General features: G+C 39.4%; 1 protein-coding gene across 4 annotated transcripts in view; it reads right to left on the reverse strand.

Annotated features, from left to right (window-relative positions):
- Positions 1 to 16,353, reverse strand: part of ANLN (anillin actin binding protein) — a 28,906-nt gene extending 12,553 nt beyond the window's left edge. For 2 of the 4 annotated variants that reach the window (XM_418836.8, XM_015281682.4), the window contains exons 1-15: positions 16,235 to 16,353; positions 10,852 to 11,005; positions 10,230 to 10,511; positions 9,495 to 9,841; positions 8,557 to 8,779; positions 7,586 to 7,779; positions 7,344 to 7,451; positions 6,752 to 6,872; positions 5,920 to 6,036; positions 5,150 to 5,376; positions 4,426 to 4,577; positions 3,971 to 4,118; positions 3,185 to 3,320; positions 2,619 to 2,801; positions 631 to 757 (exon numbers count right to left, since the gene is read on the reverse strand). In XM_418836.8, the coding sequence (XP_418836.4) occupies positions 631 to 757; positions 2,619 to 2,801; positions 3,185 to 3,320; positions 3,971 to 4,118; positions 4,426 to 4,577; positions 5,150 to 5,376; positions 5,920 to 6,036; positions 6,752 to 6,872; positions 7,344 to 7,451; positions 7,586 to 7,779; positions 8,557 to 8,779; positions 9,495 to 9,841; positions 10,230 to 10,511; positions 10,852 to 11,005; positions 16,235 to 16,252 (2,537 nt within the window). In that variant the 5' untranslated portion in view covers positions 16,253 to 16,353. The remainder of the gene's footprint in view (positions 1 to 630; positions 758 to 2,618; positions 2,802 to 3,184; positions 3,321 to 3,970; positions 4,119 to 4,425; positions 4,578 to 5,149; positions 5,377 to 5,919; positions 6,037 to 6,751; positions 6,873 to 7,343; positions 7,452 to 7,585; positions 7,780 to 8,556; positions 8,780 to 9,494; positions 9,842 to 10,229; positions 10,512 to 10,851; positions 11,006 to 16,234) is intronic. The other 2 variants (XM_040695739.2, XM_015281683.4) reach the window with 1 other exon arrangement.
- Between the last annotated feature and the right edge of the window lie 1,511 nt (positions 16,354 to 17,864).

Consider the following 17,864-nt stretch of genomic DNA (forward strand, 5'->3'; position numbering starts at 1 on the left):
TTGCTTTCTAGAACTCCAAGATAGAAAGTAGAGACAAGGAAGGGGGTAGGTAGAATACAACTATCATATCTCAGAACATACCCTTTAGTCCGCTGCTGGTAAATGTTTCTAGAATACAGTCTGCTTTTTCAGTAATTAGCTTTAAATGAAAACTACAGTTGTGCTGGACTTGAAAAACTGAGTTTACTTATTTACTTATTTATTTTCGAAGATTTGACAAATCAAACATACATTTGAACTCACATCTTTTTAGCTTATATTTGAGAATTAATTTTAGCTTTAACAATCCTCCCCCTGCCTCCCCCTCCCCCTTCAAGACACCAAAAAACAAATAGCTATATGAAGCATTAGTTGCAGTAAAAGAACTCTCAGGAAAAGTAATTCATCTGTCATTACAGTTATTCCAGGAGAGAGCCATAGAAAAAGCAACAAACAAATTAGTTTATGGCATAAATCTAGATTACCCTTTTAAAAAGTACATTCGGGCTATTTCTTAACATAAGATGATCTCACTCTATTTGTTTGCAGAATAAGGCATTTTTATATGAAGATTTGCAATAATATTTTCATACATGCTCCACCACCAGAGGTAGAATAAGTTCCAAAATAGTATTTTGTACTTATACTTACATAGTAAATGTTGTAGTAAAAGTAAGAGCATCTCCATTCAGGGAGCTGGCAGTACTTGCTAATGGAGTTGCAACCATGTTTTCTGCTCCAGATCTCAGTATTATCACATAGTAGTAGTTTGCTGCTTCTGTAAATACATTTCAGATAGGCATTTTCTTTATTCAAGAGTTGTTCAAGTATCTAAAAGTCCTCCAGTGTGGCATTACTATTAAACGTGCCGTGCCCGTTTCACCCAATTTGAACACTTGTGTTAGTCAAGATTTGCTTACAAACTCATTCTGAATGCAAATTTTTTTTTCCTATAGTATCCATCAGTAGAATCATCTCCACAGAAGTCACAAGTGCATTAGTGTCTGGAACTTTTCAGGCCAGACCTATACTACCCAATGCATGAGACAAAAGAAGATGAACTCGCAATCAGACTCAGCAATTAATCTTAGTTCCCGATCCTCTAGGCCTATCAGCTTAGCAATACATCCGCTTTTGCTACTGCCCATCCTTTCCGCCCCCCACCCTATGAAGGAATTGATACCGAGGCAACTTATTTCCCTGACTTTTCACATAATAGGGAAAAAAAGAAAGACCACCACCACAAGAGCACGTTTCACTAGCATCAGACATTTGAAGGTTTAGAGTATCTGCAGCAAGTTGATAAGCAGTAAGACAAAAGTAATGCATAACATTATATAATGTTAAAAACAAAACTTTAGTTGCTCTGTAGTAGAGGACAAGTCTCAGCCTTCAGAATAACTGGCCTACAGTCCACTAAGCATTGATTTGTAGCCTTTATATTTGATGCTTTCTTCAGAAATAAAGGTGATTTACAGAGTTTGTTCTGGTGCACAGTAGCAAATGCTGCACTTCCAGAACATATTTCCTATTACAAGGATTATTTAGTTGTTTCTTTATACATTTTGGTTACAGGAATTACTGACAAAAACTATGTAATTTTGTATTAAACAAGCTTATAAAACGAGAAATCTGCTTACATGGATCTCTCTCTCATACAACCAGAACCACAACATGTCAAGAGATAAAGTTATGTCAGGTGTTTCCACTTATGTTTTTGGCTATATAAACATTTTATGTCCTTCCTAATATACATCTGAAGATATTAAAACTTAATTTACATTTTGCAGTACAGTTAAAAAACAAGAAAGGCTACATACACATTCATTAAAAGTAGTTTTGGAACAGATATTAAACAAGGACTGCTCAGTGACTTTTGCTCTTACATTTTAGTGAGGTAAAAAGGAAGAACCTGTCAGAATTATCCAGCTACAATGAAATTTTGTGACCATACTTAAAAATAACATTGGTTATTGTGGGCTTGCAGATTCTTGTAAACAATCATTTGAGAAAGGAACTTAATACATTCCTGGCTGCCTCCAGACCTACAAAGATATATTTCCAAATACTGTTCTAGAGCAGAAGAAACTACTTGACATTAATGCTTTAATGATTTAAATATGACAGCTTAATAGATGCCTAGTATTTATACATAGAATCGCTCAGGTTAGAAAAGACCTTCAAGATCATCAAGTCCAACCACAACCTAACCATACTACCTGAATCCTAACAACCCTGAGCACTACATCCAAACAGTTTTTAGGATTGAGGTGTTGATAGGACTTAAAAAAAAAAAAGAGGAAGTGGTGCTATTACCATTTTAGAATTCCACAAAAGTCAGAATTTACATAGTGATATTTAGTAGTAGACTTGAGTCCATGAAAAAAAAAAGTCCAAGACAGGAAGAGATAGACCTGAGACAAAATCTTACTTCCTTCCCAGTAAGTTACAGAGAACCATGGAAATATTTTATTCTAAGGTTGGCCTGGGAAAGTCATACAAGTTTCTTGAACATCACAAGTAAGAAAAAGGATGCTGCTACAAATGACTAGGGAAACAGCAAAAGCCAACAAGGAGAAAACTCAACTACAGGTGTATCTAGTGAGGGAAGGGGTATAACCTTTAGTTGCTACTTTTACCTGGTTTTTGAACTGTACCACAAACAAAGTCTGCTTTTAGAGGTAGACGCATTTCTGAAATAGAAACAGATCCCCTGGATGGAGAAAACTCAGAAGACACTGAAGCAGCTTTACTTCTTTTAACAAGAGGTCCCTCAATCTTCAGTTTATTTAATTCTTCCAATAAAGCAGTTCTCTTCTCAGCTGCGTAGAGAAATTTAGAGAAATTAATGAATTATTGTTGTGGTTAGGTAAAAATAGTACTAAACATGAGTACTGAGATGCTGTGGGTTTTGTTTTGAGTTTGGTTGGTTTTGTTTTGCCATAGGTATGTAAAATGCAATATAAGCATTAATCAAATTCCAGAATAGTAGGAATGTATGGGACAAGAAAGGGACCGAAAATGTTTTCCTGCCTACTGGAGAAGGCAAAACAGATTAGATGTTATCTCCTCCTGTTTTCCAAAAGGAAGAACTGTAAACAGGCAGGTACAAAGTAATAATGTAAATTAATTATAAGAGCATATCATAAAAATCTTCACAAAGTGTTCAAGCTGTAAAGAATCAGACTTAAATCTAAAAACGTACTTGCAAGGAGAAGTAGTCTCTCTGCTTCTGCTTCCTCTTGTGACCCTTTTCCATGTTCCTCATCAAAACAGCAGTTCAGAGCTTGGCTGGCTTGGTAAATCACTGTCTGCTGCATGTTGATCTCATTATTCAGCTCCTAGAGTAAACCAGTAGCAGTAATAATAAGCAAAAAGACAGTTTTACTGTTACATTCAAGAAAATGAAACTGAACATTTCTGGCTATGCTTTAGGAAAAAAAGCAATACTTTAGATAGTAAACTACAAAAAAAATCTTGCAGTTCAGTCTTATTTCTACAAGAGAACACTCCAGCACAACTTTTTCTACCTCAAAGGCAATTTAAAATATGATAGGGAGTGAATGACTTCAGTGTCTGTATGCTCCACATCAAGTCTAGCCTTCCCGTCAGCACTGGAAACAGCAGCAGCTAACCAGAAGTTCAGTAGTATAGGTGTTGAGGCAGCAGCAAAGATCAGAATGTTGCTCACTGAGAGTGCAGTTGTGAATCCCATCTAATTCAGTAGCAGAAATGAAATACAACTCCCCATATCCTGTTTAAAGCAACATCTTGTGTTCTCCAGACAGTTACGGCATGACCCAATCAGATGTATTGATACTATGCGACTTGAGCTATTACATACTGCTAAATGTTTATGTTAGAACTGCAAAATCAGCTTAAGTAGTTAATGTGTGTCATTGTGTGTCATGTGTCATGTTAACGTGTGGTCATCTCCAGGGTGAATGAGGCATAGGAATAGGAAAACTATTTTTAAAAGTATATTACATACCTGCATTTTCTTTTTGATATTGACTTGATCACATGGACCATTCTTTTTCATTTCCAGTTTGGAAGCAACATCTTCTTTGCGAACAATGACTTGCTTTATTGAAGGACGATCTGTTTCTTTAAATCTTTGAGATCTATATGCATCAACACTTAAAACAGAGTACTGGGTTAGAAAGTGTTTTCCATGCATATCAAGCTTTATTTGTTTACACACTTATTTATACATACATATGTCATTCATTAATGTTTTCCATCTTGACATTAAAATAAAAGCACTCTTCAGTACATTTTAAGTTTAGGCAACATAAGGTCTACATAGAGGCAGCCTTTGGTAGAGGCTGACAGCTCCAAAAAGAAAAAGCTTCTAAAGAAACGTACTGCTTAAACTACAAAAGAAAAGTTAAAAAAAAGCCATGCCACATTTTTAGTTTGTGCACTTAAGAGAATCTTTATTACCTATACGGGAGGCTGCGATCTTCTGACAGAGAGCTCATACTGTCTCCAGATTCCGCCCTGGGGACTTTAGTCCTTTGGAACTTATCAGACTTTTGACTTACATCACTGACACTGCTATCCTCACCAACTGACTTAGAAGGAGAAACAAAGACCTGGCAAGAAGATGATGTTGGATCATGAGTAACACAGATAGATGTTTGAAATACATTTCCTCTTATCTTTACTTGTTTCGTAATTCCATATGAGCAGTAAGTTCAGAGGGAGCTGAATATTATTGAGCAGACTGTATACAAACATTTTCTAGAACACAGAGGAGGCTATTTATTGATTTTTTAAAAACACCAACAGATCACTGAACTCCAGAATATTTCACCCTTAGTTTTCAAACCTGTACTGTTAAATAATTACTTAAGATCTCCACAGGTAACTGCTTCATTAAACACACATATACAACTACAAGCCCAGTGCAAGTAATAGAACTATATATTAAACTTGATTTCACAGGAACTTGTTTAATGTAACATCTGAGATGCAATATTATTTCTAGATGCAAAAAAAAAAACTTCAGAAACTTTACCTCATTAAGTTTTCATTAGCAAAATGTTACTTGTAACTTCAGTATTTGACCATGTATCACAATACACTAAAATATCACACTGTTCACAAGCAAACAGAACAACTTTCTACAGTAAAGTTGTCCTTCCCGATCTCCCAAAGCTCTCACCTCTGGACCAACAGATTCCACTAGAGGGGTTAACAGAGACATTGATGAAATATTTAGTGACTCTTCCTGCTCATCATCATCACTTTCACCTTCCAGGCTCATGCTCATTTCCTTCTTCAGCTTTTCTATGTCTGGACCATCCTCTTGAAGAATTTCAAAAATTTCATTTATCACTTTTGAGCTATTCATTTCATCACCAGCCTTCGTTTCAACTTCACATACTTCATCTGAAAGGGGATGTTTTATAAATATTAGTAGCATCTAAATTAAATGTTTGTTTATGTAATGAGACTGAAGAGTTGACAGGCAACTCTTCTGCTTTCCAAGTAATGTTAATTAAAAAGTGCTTATTATAGTTAGGAATGTTAGAACCCTGAAGTATACTTCCATCCTTACTTTAATATATTCTTATCCCATGTACTGCATAAGGGATAACGGGAGGCAATACAAAGAGGCATGTGTTACACTTGCATAAGCTGCAATGTTGAAACTTGTCTGAAACTGCAGCCTCCCCACAGAGCATCCATTTCTCTCCTTTCCCAATAAAGTTTAGTATCAGTTTTTAATATTTCTTGAAGACTTAACATTGAGAGAAGAATTATAAATAAAAGCTTCCTGATTTGTTTTATATAAATCCGATTACAAAGCAAACACGTGAGCGCCACCAGATATACAGTGAATTCATTATTCAGTCTTGAAGGATATTAACACTGCTGGACAAGTGGGAACAGATAGCTAAGCACAATAAAATACATCTAATCAATACAAACCATTTGGTTTCTTAGCAAGTTGTTCAAGTTTTGACACAGGCATCGCTTCTACAGGGCTCTTTGGCTGAGTGACCATCAGAGAACTGGATTTATCAGTCTCTTCACACTTAACAGCATCTAAGAAGTTTATAAAAATAGTCAATAAAGATATGCTATACCTCTGATTTTATTTACTTTTTTCTTAGGATTGTGTTTTAGAAGATTGCTAATATAGCTGACAACGTACAAAAACACTGCAGAGTGCAGCCACTTGAGCAAAAAGTGGGATTAAACAGAAAATACAACACCCAAGCCCAATCTAAGAGAATCACGTCATCCTGCATTTATAGAAGCACATTTGAGAGTCTGTTTCCCGTAAAGTATATAAGGAGCATTCAACAAAGTTCACTCTGCTTACAGAGAATTGAAGGCTTTTCCAATCCCTGAATATCAGGTAGGATGTCACAGGTATAACAAATCTTTTCACATCCCCTACTAAAAGAATTAGTACAAGGGGATACTGACAAGGGAAGTGTTTGTGTAAATTTGGTAAACTCACATACAGTATGAATGAAATCTGTAGCTGATCATTTTCACACACTCACTCTACAGTCAGCATACATGAGAATACAAAACATTGGTAAACCTACTAAGAAACAACGGCAATCTGTCATGCCAATACTTCAAGCAGCAGAGTATTACATGAGAAAATTTAGACAAATCAGCAATCAAATAATGGTGTACTGAGGTCCAGTTGTAAACAAGAGTGCTACTAGTCTCTCTGTCCATTTATGAATGCCAAGGGCAGTGCTACAGTCCTGTATTAGCTACAGGCAAAAAACAAAATTCTCACCTGAAGATTCTACACTGGGAGACTCTTCTGGCCTGTCACCTGCTGGTGTGTCTTCTGCTGATCCAGAAGTAGTAGTATCTGAACGAGGAGAACGTTTTGGACTACCCTGAGATGGGCCATCCTGTTAAAACCGAAAACAAAGTACATTCAGGCAGTAACTAAAAAAAGGTCAGGTATCTATCCAATGTGAAGGAGGATTCTATTTATGCAAGAATGTCAGCTGAAGTACCAAGTTAAAATGGTTGTAAGAAGAGTTTTTAGAAGTTGGCAGGGGATTGGGAGGGAGAAAGAATATTCATACATAAGAAATAAGCATACTTATTTCTCATATAAGAATATAGGAAGTAGGACAATAACTGTCATAAAAACTAAATCAATCAACTCAAGTCAGTACCACTTGTAACTGATTCCGCAGAAAAAAATCCAACACTTCATTAATAATCATACAAGCTACTTGAGAAGCAGTCCTGTGTAGCCTAGGTATGTACAAACCTTAGATTCCCATCTTTTATCTACATTTGTGCCAAAATATCCATGTTCAGAACATGTTAAAGCAATTCACACACCCTTTGATGCATGCAGCTAACATTACCATTTTAGCTTCTGGAAGTTTTCTCTTAGAACTTTCACTTCTCTCTGCGCTCCACAGATTGCCCTTATCAAATCGACCACGAATGCATGCAAGTTCTCGTTCACGTTCCTATGCAAATAAAGGGGAATAGGAGAAGAGCTGACAGCTTTAAGATGTCAAGACATCGCAAACTTATCAGGTAGGGAAAGAACAAAGAATCTTCACCAAGCTTATAAGCATGCTATGAATTTAGCAAGTCATACCTGCTTAAGCTGAAGCGCTAAAGTGGCAGTAGAGGAATTTTCATTTTGTTTGAGAAGCTTTTCCTGGATTGTCCTTGTATTTGGGGTGACGATGGGTGTTCTGTACCCCGGTGTATTCGTAGAAGGACTCCGTGCACTATTCTCTTGACAGCGCTCTCCAAAACGTTCCAGGAAGGACTTAATTCCCGATCCCCCTAGAAGAACAATTATTTTGCTTTAAAAGAAGCTCTCAAAAATTACACTGCAGTTTTAGATCTCACTGAAGGTTCTCATTGAAGCAATTAAGATGCCTCCTTTACAACTTACTGTTACACTTCATGCAAACTTAACCTGAAGTGCAAATCACTGCTGTAACAGAACACTGAGGATATTAAAGCAGTAAATCAGAGCAAACAGATGCCCTTCTCTTTACAAAGACCACACGTGATCCTATTCATTATTCCAATTGGTTTGCTTTTTAAACATTTCTCACTTGGATCTTTCATCTAAATGAGCATCCTAGCACACAAGGGAGATAAACTGTTTGGAATCCACCTTACTTTATCATTAAAAAGAAAGACACTATGCATTTACATGACCTTCAAGACTGGAAGCACTTCTTTTTGGGTTTCTAACATATTCAGGCTCTTTTTTTTTTTAAACATAATATCTATTGGATATATCTTAGCCAACAACTTGAAATATACTTTCAATAGCCTGTCATCAACTGATGTTAACAGTGTACTTTTCAGACAGAGAACTGTTAGATTGGTTTTGTTCTCAGGAGTTACTAAAAATACATTCAAAAAATACTCTTGCAGAATATGGAAGCCATACAACTTACAGTTATCACAGACTTCTTCAATGAAGAAGTTAGAGCAAGAAATATGCATTATGCAATATGTTACTGTAACTTAACTAGCATATAGTTTTCAACATAGGTGATTTCAGTGACAATTCTTTGAACTCACTGAAGTTGAAGAACAGCTTACCTGGTGTTGTGGGTTTATCCTTAGGTTCAGGTTGCACATGTGTTCCTTTGACTGTCTCTTCTCTGGATTGAACCGACTGAGACAAAGTTGACTGCACAGTCTGTGTGCGTTTCTCAGTTTTCTGAGGGCTGCAGGGATTCTCTGTTATCTGTTGTGGTACTTCAGATTTCTTAGAAGCAGGAACAGTACTGCTCGAGGATTGTGTTATAGAATTATTTGGGTCCTTAAGAAGAGAAAAAGGGATAATGTTCAACCGAGACTGTACAATGTTAGTCATTCTCTCAAGAGAAAAAAAAGAATGAAAACGTTATGCAGCACATACTATAAAACACATTCCACCAAAACAGAAAGAACTGACAACCACTGTTATGAGCTATTTACAGCACCTGGATCCAATGTTTCAAATTGTTTCAGTATTGGATTCAGCGTGTTTTTGTCGGATACTTCAAATGGCTTCCCACATTTCCATAAACCAGATAGGGCACACACATTATTGCCATTTCGTAAGTGGCACAAATGGAACAATAAGTATTTGGTACTAATAATTTTAGCATTCTGATTCCATTTTTATTCAGAGTTAATAATCAGAGTTTCAGTCAGCTGACAATGATACAGACTAAAATCCAAAAGTGTTGTCACTTTAAGGAATCTCTTTCTAATAAGAAAAAGACAGCAATTAATTACTGCAACATCAACATTTACAAGACTTATCTATACATTCCTCTTCCAGTCTCAAGGAATTCTAAACTGTTTCAAGGTTTGCTACTTAGAAAAAGAACACGAGTTGTTATCAAACAAAAATAGTAAATGAACTAAGATTACTCACACTAAATCTTAAAATTTCTTACCAACATTCAGATTATTAAACTGGTATGAATTAGCATGTCCCCCCCCAGTACTCAAATCAATCCTTAATCAGCAACTAATCAGACACTCACCGCTATCTTTGAGTTTGCTGGTTTATTAATAGAAGCCTCAACAAGCCTTTGAGAACAGGATGCAGCTTCCTGCTTTACACTGCTACTATTGATTCTAGCAGATGCTCCACTTGTAGTGGACAATTTGGATAAACAAGTAGTGCCAGGCTGTTCTTGTGCATTGTTTTGCTTTGCAGATGGATGACTTAGGTCATCTTCCCAGGAGCCAATTGTAGCTGCAAGGTTAGCTAAACGGCCCCTTCTCCCAATAGGGGTACCACTTGCCAGATCATTAGTTGCCTGCTTAGGTGGAGAAACAGACAGGGCTTTTGACTGGAGGGGAGACAGACGAGCACATTCAGAGGGATCTGGAAAAGAGAACACAATCTTCTTAATAAAATATATTGAGATATACTTGAATTTTGCACTATCGTGAGTTTATCAACAGTTAGACGCTCTGAATGCTCTGAGTCTGATCAAGTTAAATTAAAGCTCGTTGCAAAGGCAACACAATCTTGACCAAGTTGTTTACTAGGTTGACATCACTGTTGTGGTGAGCAAGGCTTCACACCAAAATGCAAATAACATTCTGTTACAGTCAGTTTAATCATTTTAAGCTAATTCCAGTGCTGTCTACAAAACTTCTGTACAAAAACATTAGCAAAGTCTCACAAAAAAAAAAATTGTCTGCTAGCACACCCTATCATCAACACAAACACTGAAAAGCAGCAATATTATTCAGCAAGTAACACACACCCTCACTATCCCAGCAGCGTCGCTGTTCTGCCAGTTTCTGCATACGTGTTTTGACTGAAAGGGTTGCAGGAGTTTCTGACTTGGTGCTTGTTTTTCCTTTCTCAAGAGACTGAGCTGGTGAAGCCTTGTTACACACAGTTCCATGCAACTCTGAATTCATCACAGGAGAACGGTGGCTTGGGGAACTTGAAGGAAGAGGCTGTGTGTTCTCTATAGTGGAAGCTTCAGTCTCTTTATTATTGGAGCAGCGTCTCTTTGATGGAGATGGTTTAGTGGGTTTCACTGTACAAGTCAGAGTATTCAAACAAATTAGTATTCTAACAGTCTCAAACATCCTCAGAGACAATACAAAACGGCAGCGCAAAGTAATGATGTATGAATAACCCACCCTTCTCTAATTCTACCAATTACAAGGCATTATCTTAGGCATTATGCAATCAACTCACTAATCATTAAGAGCATCTGCTCTCAGATAAAGGTAAACACTAACCAAACCTGGTCTTAGAGGACTAGGTAACTGCACCCATTGCTATTTACTTTAGGATAAACACTGAGAGGCTTTCACAAGCCATCGAAACAACAAGAAAAGAAACGGAACAAAACCACCATTTTTGTAGGATACCTTCTCCATCAGGAAGAGATGTCTGGTTACTAGTCTCTAACAAAGGCTCTCTGGCCCTCTTGGTCTGTGCTGCAAGTCTTGCTGCCATGGTCGGCCGCTCAGCCATTTTCTTCTGCAGGTTCTCCCGCCTGGCACGGGTTCGTTCAAGTAGTTTCTGAGTAGTCCATAAGTCACATATTAGTATACAGTTCAGTGTGTTAACAGTAACAGTTAAAAATCAAAATATTTGAAGGTTTACTATTATGAGTATGTACCAAAACCAACAATACCAGAAACATATAATGATGACTACCCTAAGACAAATATGCCTCTCAAATGTTGATAACTGACCTACTGTAATGCAATGCTGTGGAAACATTTAAAGCTTGACTTTCTGATTAGTTACCTCCTCCTCCTCCTGAAAACAGGAAAAACATGTTTTTTACACCATCATCCATTTCATTTTTCTGTCTGCCCCCTTTCTCTCACTGCAGTAACTCCTGAACTCCATACTTCTATTTGACCATTGCAACACACACAGCTTCTCCTATTTTCAGGAAGTTAGATAAAAGATAGCTCACACTGCATCAAATTCCAAGCTACCTTCTTGCTATCTGGCTGGTTAGTTCACGTTTGTAGGTTATTGGAAAACTGTTTTGCCTACTGGACAGATAACAGGTTCCAGCATTTCCTTCACAGGGGCACTGATTCAAGTCTTATCATCTAGACACGCACTTTCATGGAAATTGCTGAAACAGTGAAGTTTGAGACATCTACTGTTATATAAAAACCAGATGAAGCTACCCAATAGGTTACAAAGTTCCTGTCACTGGCTTTCTAAGAAAAAACACACCAGAGAGACATAAGCAATGCCAAAACGGGGAAAAAAATTATATTGAGCCTGAAGAATTCAGAAACATTTGAAAGTAATATTTCTTCCCTGAATCACCACATGATAGTCTCAAGTTATCAAGTCTGACTAGTGGGCTCTTGACCCGTTGCTGAAGAACGTGTTCAAGACACCCAATTGTCATGGACCTTTTATCAAAAAAAATAAGTTATTGATCCCAAAGAGTTCATAAGAAAAACAATAACTCATCAAATTAAATCCATGTTGTTAAAGTACAGAAAAATAGCTACTGCAGCATCAAAAGCAAAAGTGAACTTCTGTTCTGCAAGATGAAGTTGTGAAGAACTGATGTCTTAATTGTCCAAATACGGAGATGATTTATCGCTACCTAAGCTGGGGGTCGGCCTCTCTTCCCTCATGTAACCAGTGATAGGACTAGAGGGAACGGCTTCAAGCTGCACCAGGGAAGGTTCAGGCTGGACATCAGGAAATACTACTTCTCTGAAAGGGTGGTCAGGCACTGGAATGGACTGCCCAGAGAGGTAGTGGGGTCACCGACCCTGGAGGTATTCAAGGAATGTTTGGATGTTGTGTTGAGGGACATGGTTGAGTGAGAACTATTGGTGATGGGTGAATGGTTGGACTGGGTGATCCTGTGGGTCTTTTTCAACCTTTGTGATTCCATGATTCTATCCGGTACAGGAAAAGAGAACATGTAAAGAGCTTTTTGGGAATTTGAATAATATAATCACATCGCACATGAAATAGCTGTTTCTATGAATGTTCTACACTAGGAGAGTGTGATCCTTTATAGCATCCAAGTTTGAAATAACTTTTTTTTAATGCTGCATTCATAAATCAAGACCACAGTTTAACCACATATAAGGAACACCTAACTGTTACTTTGATTACTGTTTTAAGGCACTTTGAAACAAAAAAAATGTGTGATTGAACAAATGACCTCTGAAGGGAAAGCATATAGACTGCACTTGTTTGGCACCACATAAATTATTGTGAGAACTGTGCCAGCCATTATCTGTCCTGTCACATAGCAATTAAATACACATTTCACATTTTTAACTGTCTAAGGCTGAAGTCTCAAACAATGCTTCATTGTAGGGCAACACAGGACAAATGGAATGTCCGTCCCAACAATTCTCTGTCAAAGTATAAATGCCGCTTCCCTAACTTCCATGGAAGAGAAGTTAGGGGGAAAAATATTTTTATAAGGGACACATGAAGTGCCTGGAATGACTTCTCTGTGAGTTGCATCCCAGCTGTGTCCACAGGCAAGTTTCCTTATTCCAATCCCCATGAGGCAGAGCTATAACGCGTTCAGATAACATACACATAAGTTAATATACACATTTTAAGTTGATTCATGTAACTGTTCTTGTGCAAATTCAAGTGCCCCGTCCAAGACAATATTCCTACAGTTCTATTCAAATGCAGTCACATTCCTTTCTGTTTTGTTAGTCCAGTAAAACGGAGCTTCAGTTGTTACAAATCAGATGTCATTTCATAGGAATGCACGCCTCTGTTGTTGAGCTCCAACTCCTATTGGCTTTTTCCATGCAACCGCCACAATTCAAACTGCTGTTACACACGATGAGTCAGCCGGCTACCAGAACTTGAGGCTTACTTTCAAGCTCAGCATAGGTGCTCATTACTAATAGTACATTCTCCACACATCCCAGTAACAGCCAACATTTCAGAGTGGGACATGCCTATTTCATTTTATCTAGGAATTTGAAAACTCTTATGTTGTACTTTGAGGATCATGGCTTGTGTGCAAGAGTACATAATAAAATCACCTTCCTGCTTTAAATGTTGATGGACAGTCTTGCTTTGAAAGTAGCATGCGTTAAGTTACATACAGAATCCGTCCTTAGCAGTCTTAGAGAAGACACACAGGCCTGTGAGTGATTACAAGAACTTGCTGCTACTACCCTGCTTTACTAGCAGAATGCTGCAGAGGGAGCAAGTTTCTGTGACACTGAAAGAACAACTAACTTCAAATTTCATGTATGCAAACCTTTCTCTGAGCAACTGTGTCACTCGTTTCTTTTTGGTCATCTGCCCCACTAGGAAACAATACTCTGCTCTACAATAAGTACTTCAAAGTACAAATAACCTAGGCTATTTCTAACACTCTGTACTACCAAACGCAGGCTTTTATGCAAGAGAGTGAATTATACAATCACCTACCAACAGCCACAATTGTGCTCACTGTGATCCTAAAAAAAGACTCCACCTTCTCCTCAGTGGGCCATGTTAACAATTTGGCTGACACCCAACAGGTTATTAGATTTTGTTTGTACAATTAATCAAAAGAACCATTATTTTAGAACTGTTTCATTTGAAAGCACTGAATCTTGCAGCAGTATCTATTTAAATTAATTGAGACAAAGTGTTTTTATTCTACAGCCAAGCGATGAGCAAACAGTTTCAGACAGGTTATGCCTGAATTAATGCTGCTTTACCTAAGCAACATTTATAATGCCTCACCAGTTCCCTGCAAGCAACAGAACAGTTACTTACAAATATTACCTGAAAATAGCCAAACTGATAAGTGATATTTAAAAGAAATAAAAATTAGGGCAAATACGTTATAGCAGGCAATAATAAAGCTTCCTTTATAAAAAGTCCTTTTTGATAAAAGTTATCAAACTAAAATCCTGATGCATTAACACTGGTCAGATTTTTATACAGCAGGGGAACATCCTCCACAGCATAAGCATTCCTGGCAAAGCAATACCTCTCAGGCACTCTGCAACACCAGCAAATACCTCCATGAAATTTACACTAAGGAGTGGCCCCTGAGTTGGTCACAGCTTTTCAAAATCAGTTAACTATACAAAGGGTGTGTTGAGGTTGGAGTACTTCCCAGCATGCAAAACCATTTTAAACTTGATTCTGGACTTGCGGTTTAAGACTAGTCTCATCATGTCACCCACTACCAATTAAGGAAGAAGTTTTTAGATGTTTACACTTAGCAAGCCTTACACGGGAGTAGCATTAATTTGCCTTGGCACATTCAGATCAGTATCTTACAAGTGATTTCTTTAAGTTGGATCTTGCAATCCTCCCCTGCTATGGAGGATGCCATTTGAAATATAGACTATTCTTTCTCCTTGTTAAAGCAATGTAGTTGATAAAGACTTTTTGTTTTCATGATTAGCCTTGTGGGTTTGTTTTTTTTAATTAATTCAGGCTTTGGTTAAACAGGATGCTTGTTGAAGAGAGCACGGCCAGCAGGTCAAAGGAGGCGATCCTCTCTGCCTACTCTGCCCTGACGAGGCCACATCTGGAATACTGTGTCAAGTTCTGGGCTGCCGAGTTCAAGAAAAACAAATCTGCTTGAAAGCATCCAGCAGAGAGCAAAAGTGATTATAAAGGGAGTGGAGCCATCTCGCTTATGAGGAAAGGAATAGAGACCTGAGTCTGTTCAGCTGAGAGAGGATCTGATCAGTGATTTTAAATATCTAAAGTGCAAGAGGCAATTAGATGAACCCAGACACCTTCCAGTGATGTGTAGCAATAGGACAAGGAGCAACGGCCAAGAACTGGAACACAGGAAGTTTTACACAAATCTGCAGAACTTCTTTACATTGTGGGTGACAGAGCACTGGAACAGGCTGCCCAGAGAGGTTATGGAGTCTCCTTCTCTGGAGATATTCAAGACCCACCTGGCCACCTACCTGTGCGACCTACTGCAGGGAACCTGCTTTAGCAGGGGGGTTGGACTCCGTGATCTCCAGAGGTCCTTTTCAACCCCTGCCATTCTGTAATTCTGTGTGTATTCAGAAGCATTCATTTCTATTAAGGTATTTCTGAAAGCCATTACAAGACAGCTCCGTGGCTTTATATCTATCCCACATAAAAGCAGAGTACAGCGCAGCACCCTTCAACCCTCAAACACTTTCAAGCCAGTCAATTCCACTTGTGTCATTACAATTCTGCCCCATTAAAAAAAAAAAAAAAAGAGGAACTGTGTCTGCAAATGAAAGTGACTAATCAGGAAAGGCAGCCATGTAAAGAAGAAGTGTTTTGTATTAGGTGGTCACTGCTGTGGGGAAGACTTAAGCCTGCCCTTCACTAGCTGGACACGATGTATCAGTTCCACTCCCACCAGCTTCCATTAACCCGCCAGCTTCGCTGGAAAATCTTATCTGTCAGAAACACGTGAAAAGCAAACACCTCGGTGCTGGGAAATGCACTCAAGTATGTGCACAGCTTGGAAAAGGGCCTCCCTTTCACCAGCTCCTGCGTGAATAACCCCTCCGTCCTCTCCGGGAAGCGACCAGGGGCCCCACGAGCACCGGGGCGGCTGCAACGCGGGGAGTACGGGCACGAGCAAGACGAGGCCCACTGTAAGGGCGTGCATCCCAGAATAAGGTAGAAGGGAACAGAGGGCCGCTCGCAGCCCTTAGGAAGGTCGGAGAGAAGCCGTAAGGCAGCCCGGCTCCCCGCGGACCCTCCCCGACTTCCTTCCCGGCAGCTCGCCCCCTGGCCCTAAGGACTAAAGCTCACGGCACGGGGCCGGATCCCCACCTCAGTGAACGGATCCATCGCTGCTACTCCGGCCGCTCCCTCACGTCGCCCCGGGAAAAGCAAAAAACCACCACCCCAACCGCTCCGTGGATTTGAATTTCAGCGCCCGCCTCGAGTGCGCATGCGCCGGGGGTGCGTCATGCATTGGCTCTCCGCTGCGGGGCGGGCGGAGATTGACAGAAGCGCTATCCAATCCGGCAGCGCCCTGCGCTGCTCTCCCGCCCCCTGGCGGTTCTTCGTTTGTCCGTCCCAAAAGGCCTGAGTGCGGAGATGACTAAAATTCATCTAATTTCCAGCTTAACGTACTCGCGCTCCTTTATACCCGTTTGCTCATTATTGTTCATTACCTAGCGCGTATGCCTTTCTCCCTTAGTGCTGTGCTTCTGGCCTCTGGGATTACATATGGGCAGCAGTCATTTCTTCTTCCAGCCCAGGCCTGCCTGAATCACACACACTCTTAACTCGTTATAAAAGCTCTTCAATGCCTTATCTGCATACAGCGTGGCACCTACCTGCAGCAGAATTCAAAAACACGGTATTGAGTAGTCAGAAGAAAGCTTCACAGTGGGACGTTGAGGCCAGCAGAAAGCCTCACACGGCTCTCAGACGCGTTTGGGTTGGAGCAGCCTGAGGTCTGGGCTCAGAACGTGCTTGTGTGCTGGGCTGCATGATGGGGCCTACCAGATAAAACCCATCATGAGACTCATCTGTGATCTCTGAGCCTGTCTTTGTGGTGAAAAGAAAGGACAGATTTTGTTACCTTCAAGAGAAACTAGGTAACGCAATCACTGGGAAACAATAGAAACATTCCTCCAGTGGAGCAGTAAAAAATCAATGCCGGCAACCACCAGAGAAAAAATGGGCGATCTGGAGCTCAGTGCTGTGAACTGAAAATTAAAAGAGAGAATTACCATTAAGACATTTCTCTCTCCTGCCATCCACAAAGAGGAAAAGTCACGCACAATTTGAGCCCTTTCTTTTATATAACAGAGTTATTGCAACTTAAACGTGAATTTGTGCTTGATGTGGGGATCTATAAGATGCATACAGAGCAGATCCTGTTGCCTTTGGTCATTTCTAAACGTGTCTCCATCCACTGCTGTCAGTGCTCTAGTGGCAGGGCGATGCTATTAGAGCTGATGTTCTGCCTCAGGGCCTTACCCAGGCAGCCAAAACAGCGTGAGCTGCGCTGTCAGCATCCAGAACAATCTCATCTGCTATGTAATATTACAAAAGAAGGAAGCAGGCATGTTTTATTCTGTGAAAGAAATTTTCCATAAGAATTATTTCTATAAAGTTTATTCTGTAAAATGAAATTAAGATTCTTAGGAGTATATAATTGCTCACAAGGTCAATGCGATGTGCAAGTCAGAGCTAATGACTACTGCATCATTTTGATCTGGGCTCAATGGGGCCCTGCTAGGAACAAATAAAAGCAGTAATTTTCTCAGCTTCTCAGGGATTATTTCTGTCTTCCAGAAAAGCAAGGGACAGTAAATGTAATATCCCTATGCCACTCCAAAGAGCCCAAGGAGGCTAGTCTTTCTCAGGACTGGTGCTGTAGATTGGCTGCAGGGTTCATAGTCTACAGAGCAACGGAGGACAAAGCAATGAAGTTTCCAATTAAGGT

This window comes from Gallus gallus, chromosome 2 (assembly GCF_016699485.2).
Source record: "Gallus gallus isolate bGalGal1 chromosome 2, bGalGal1.mat.broiler.GRCg7b, whole genome shotgun sequence".
Classification (NCBI taxonomy): domain Eukaryota; kingdom Metazoa; phylum Chordata; class Aves; order Galliformes; family Phasianidae; genus Gallus; species Gallus gallus.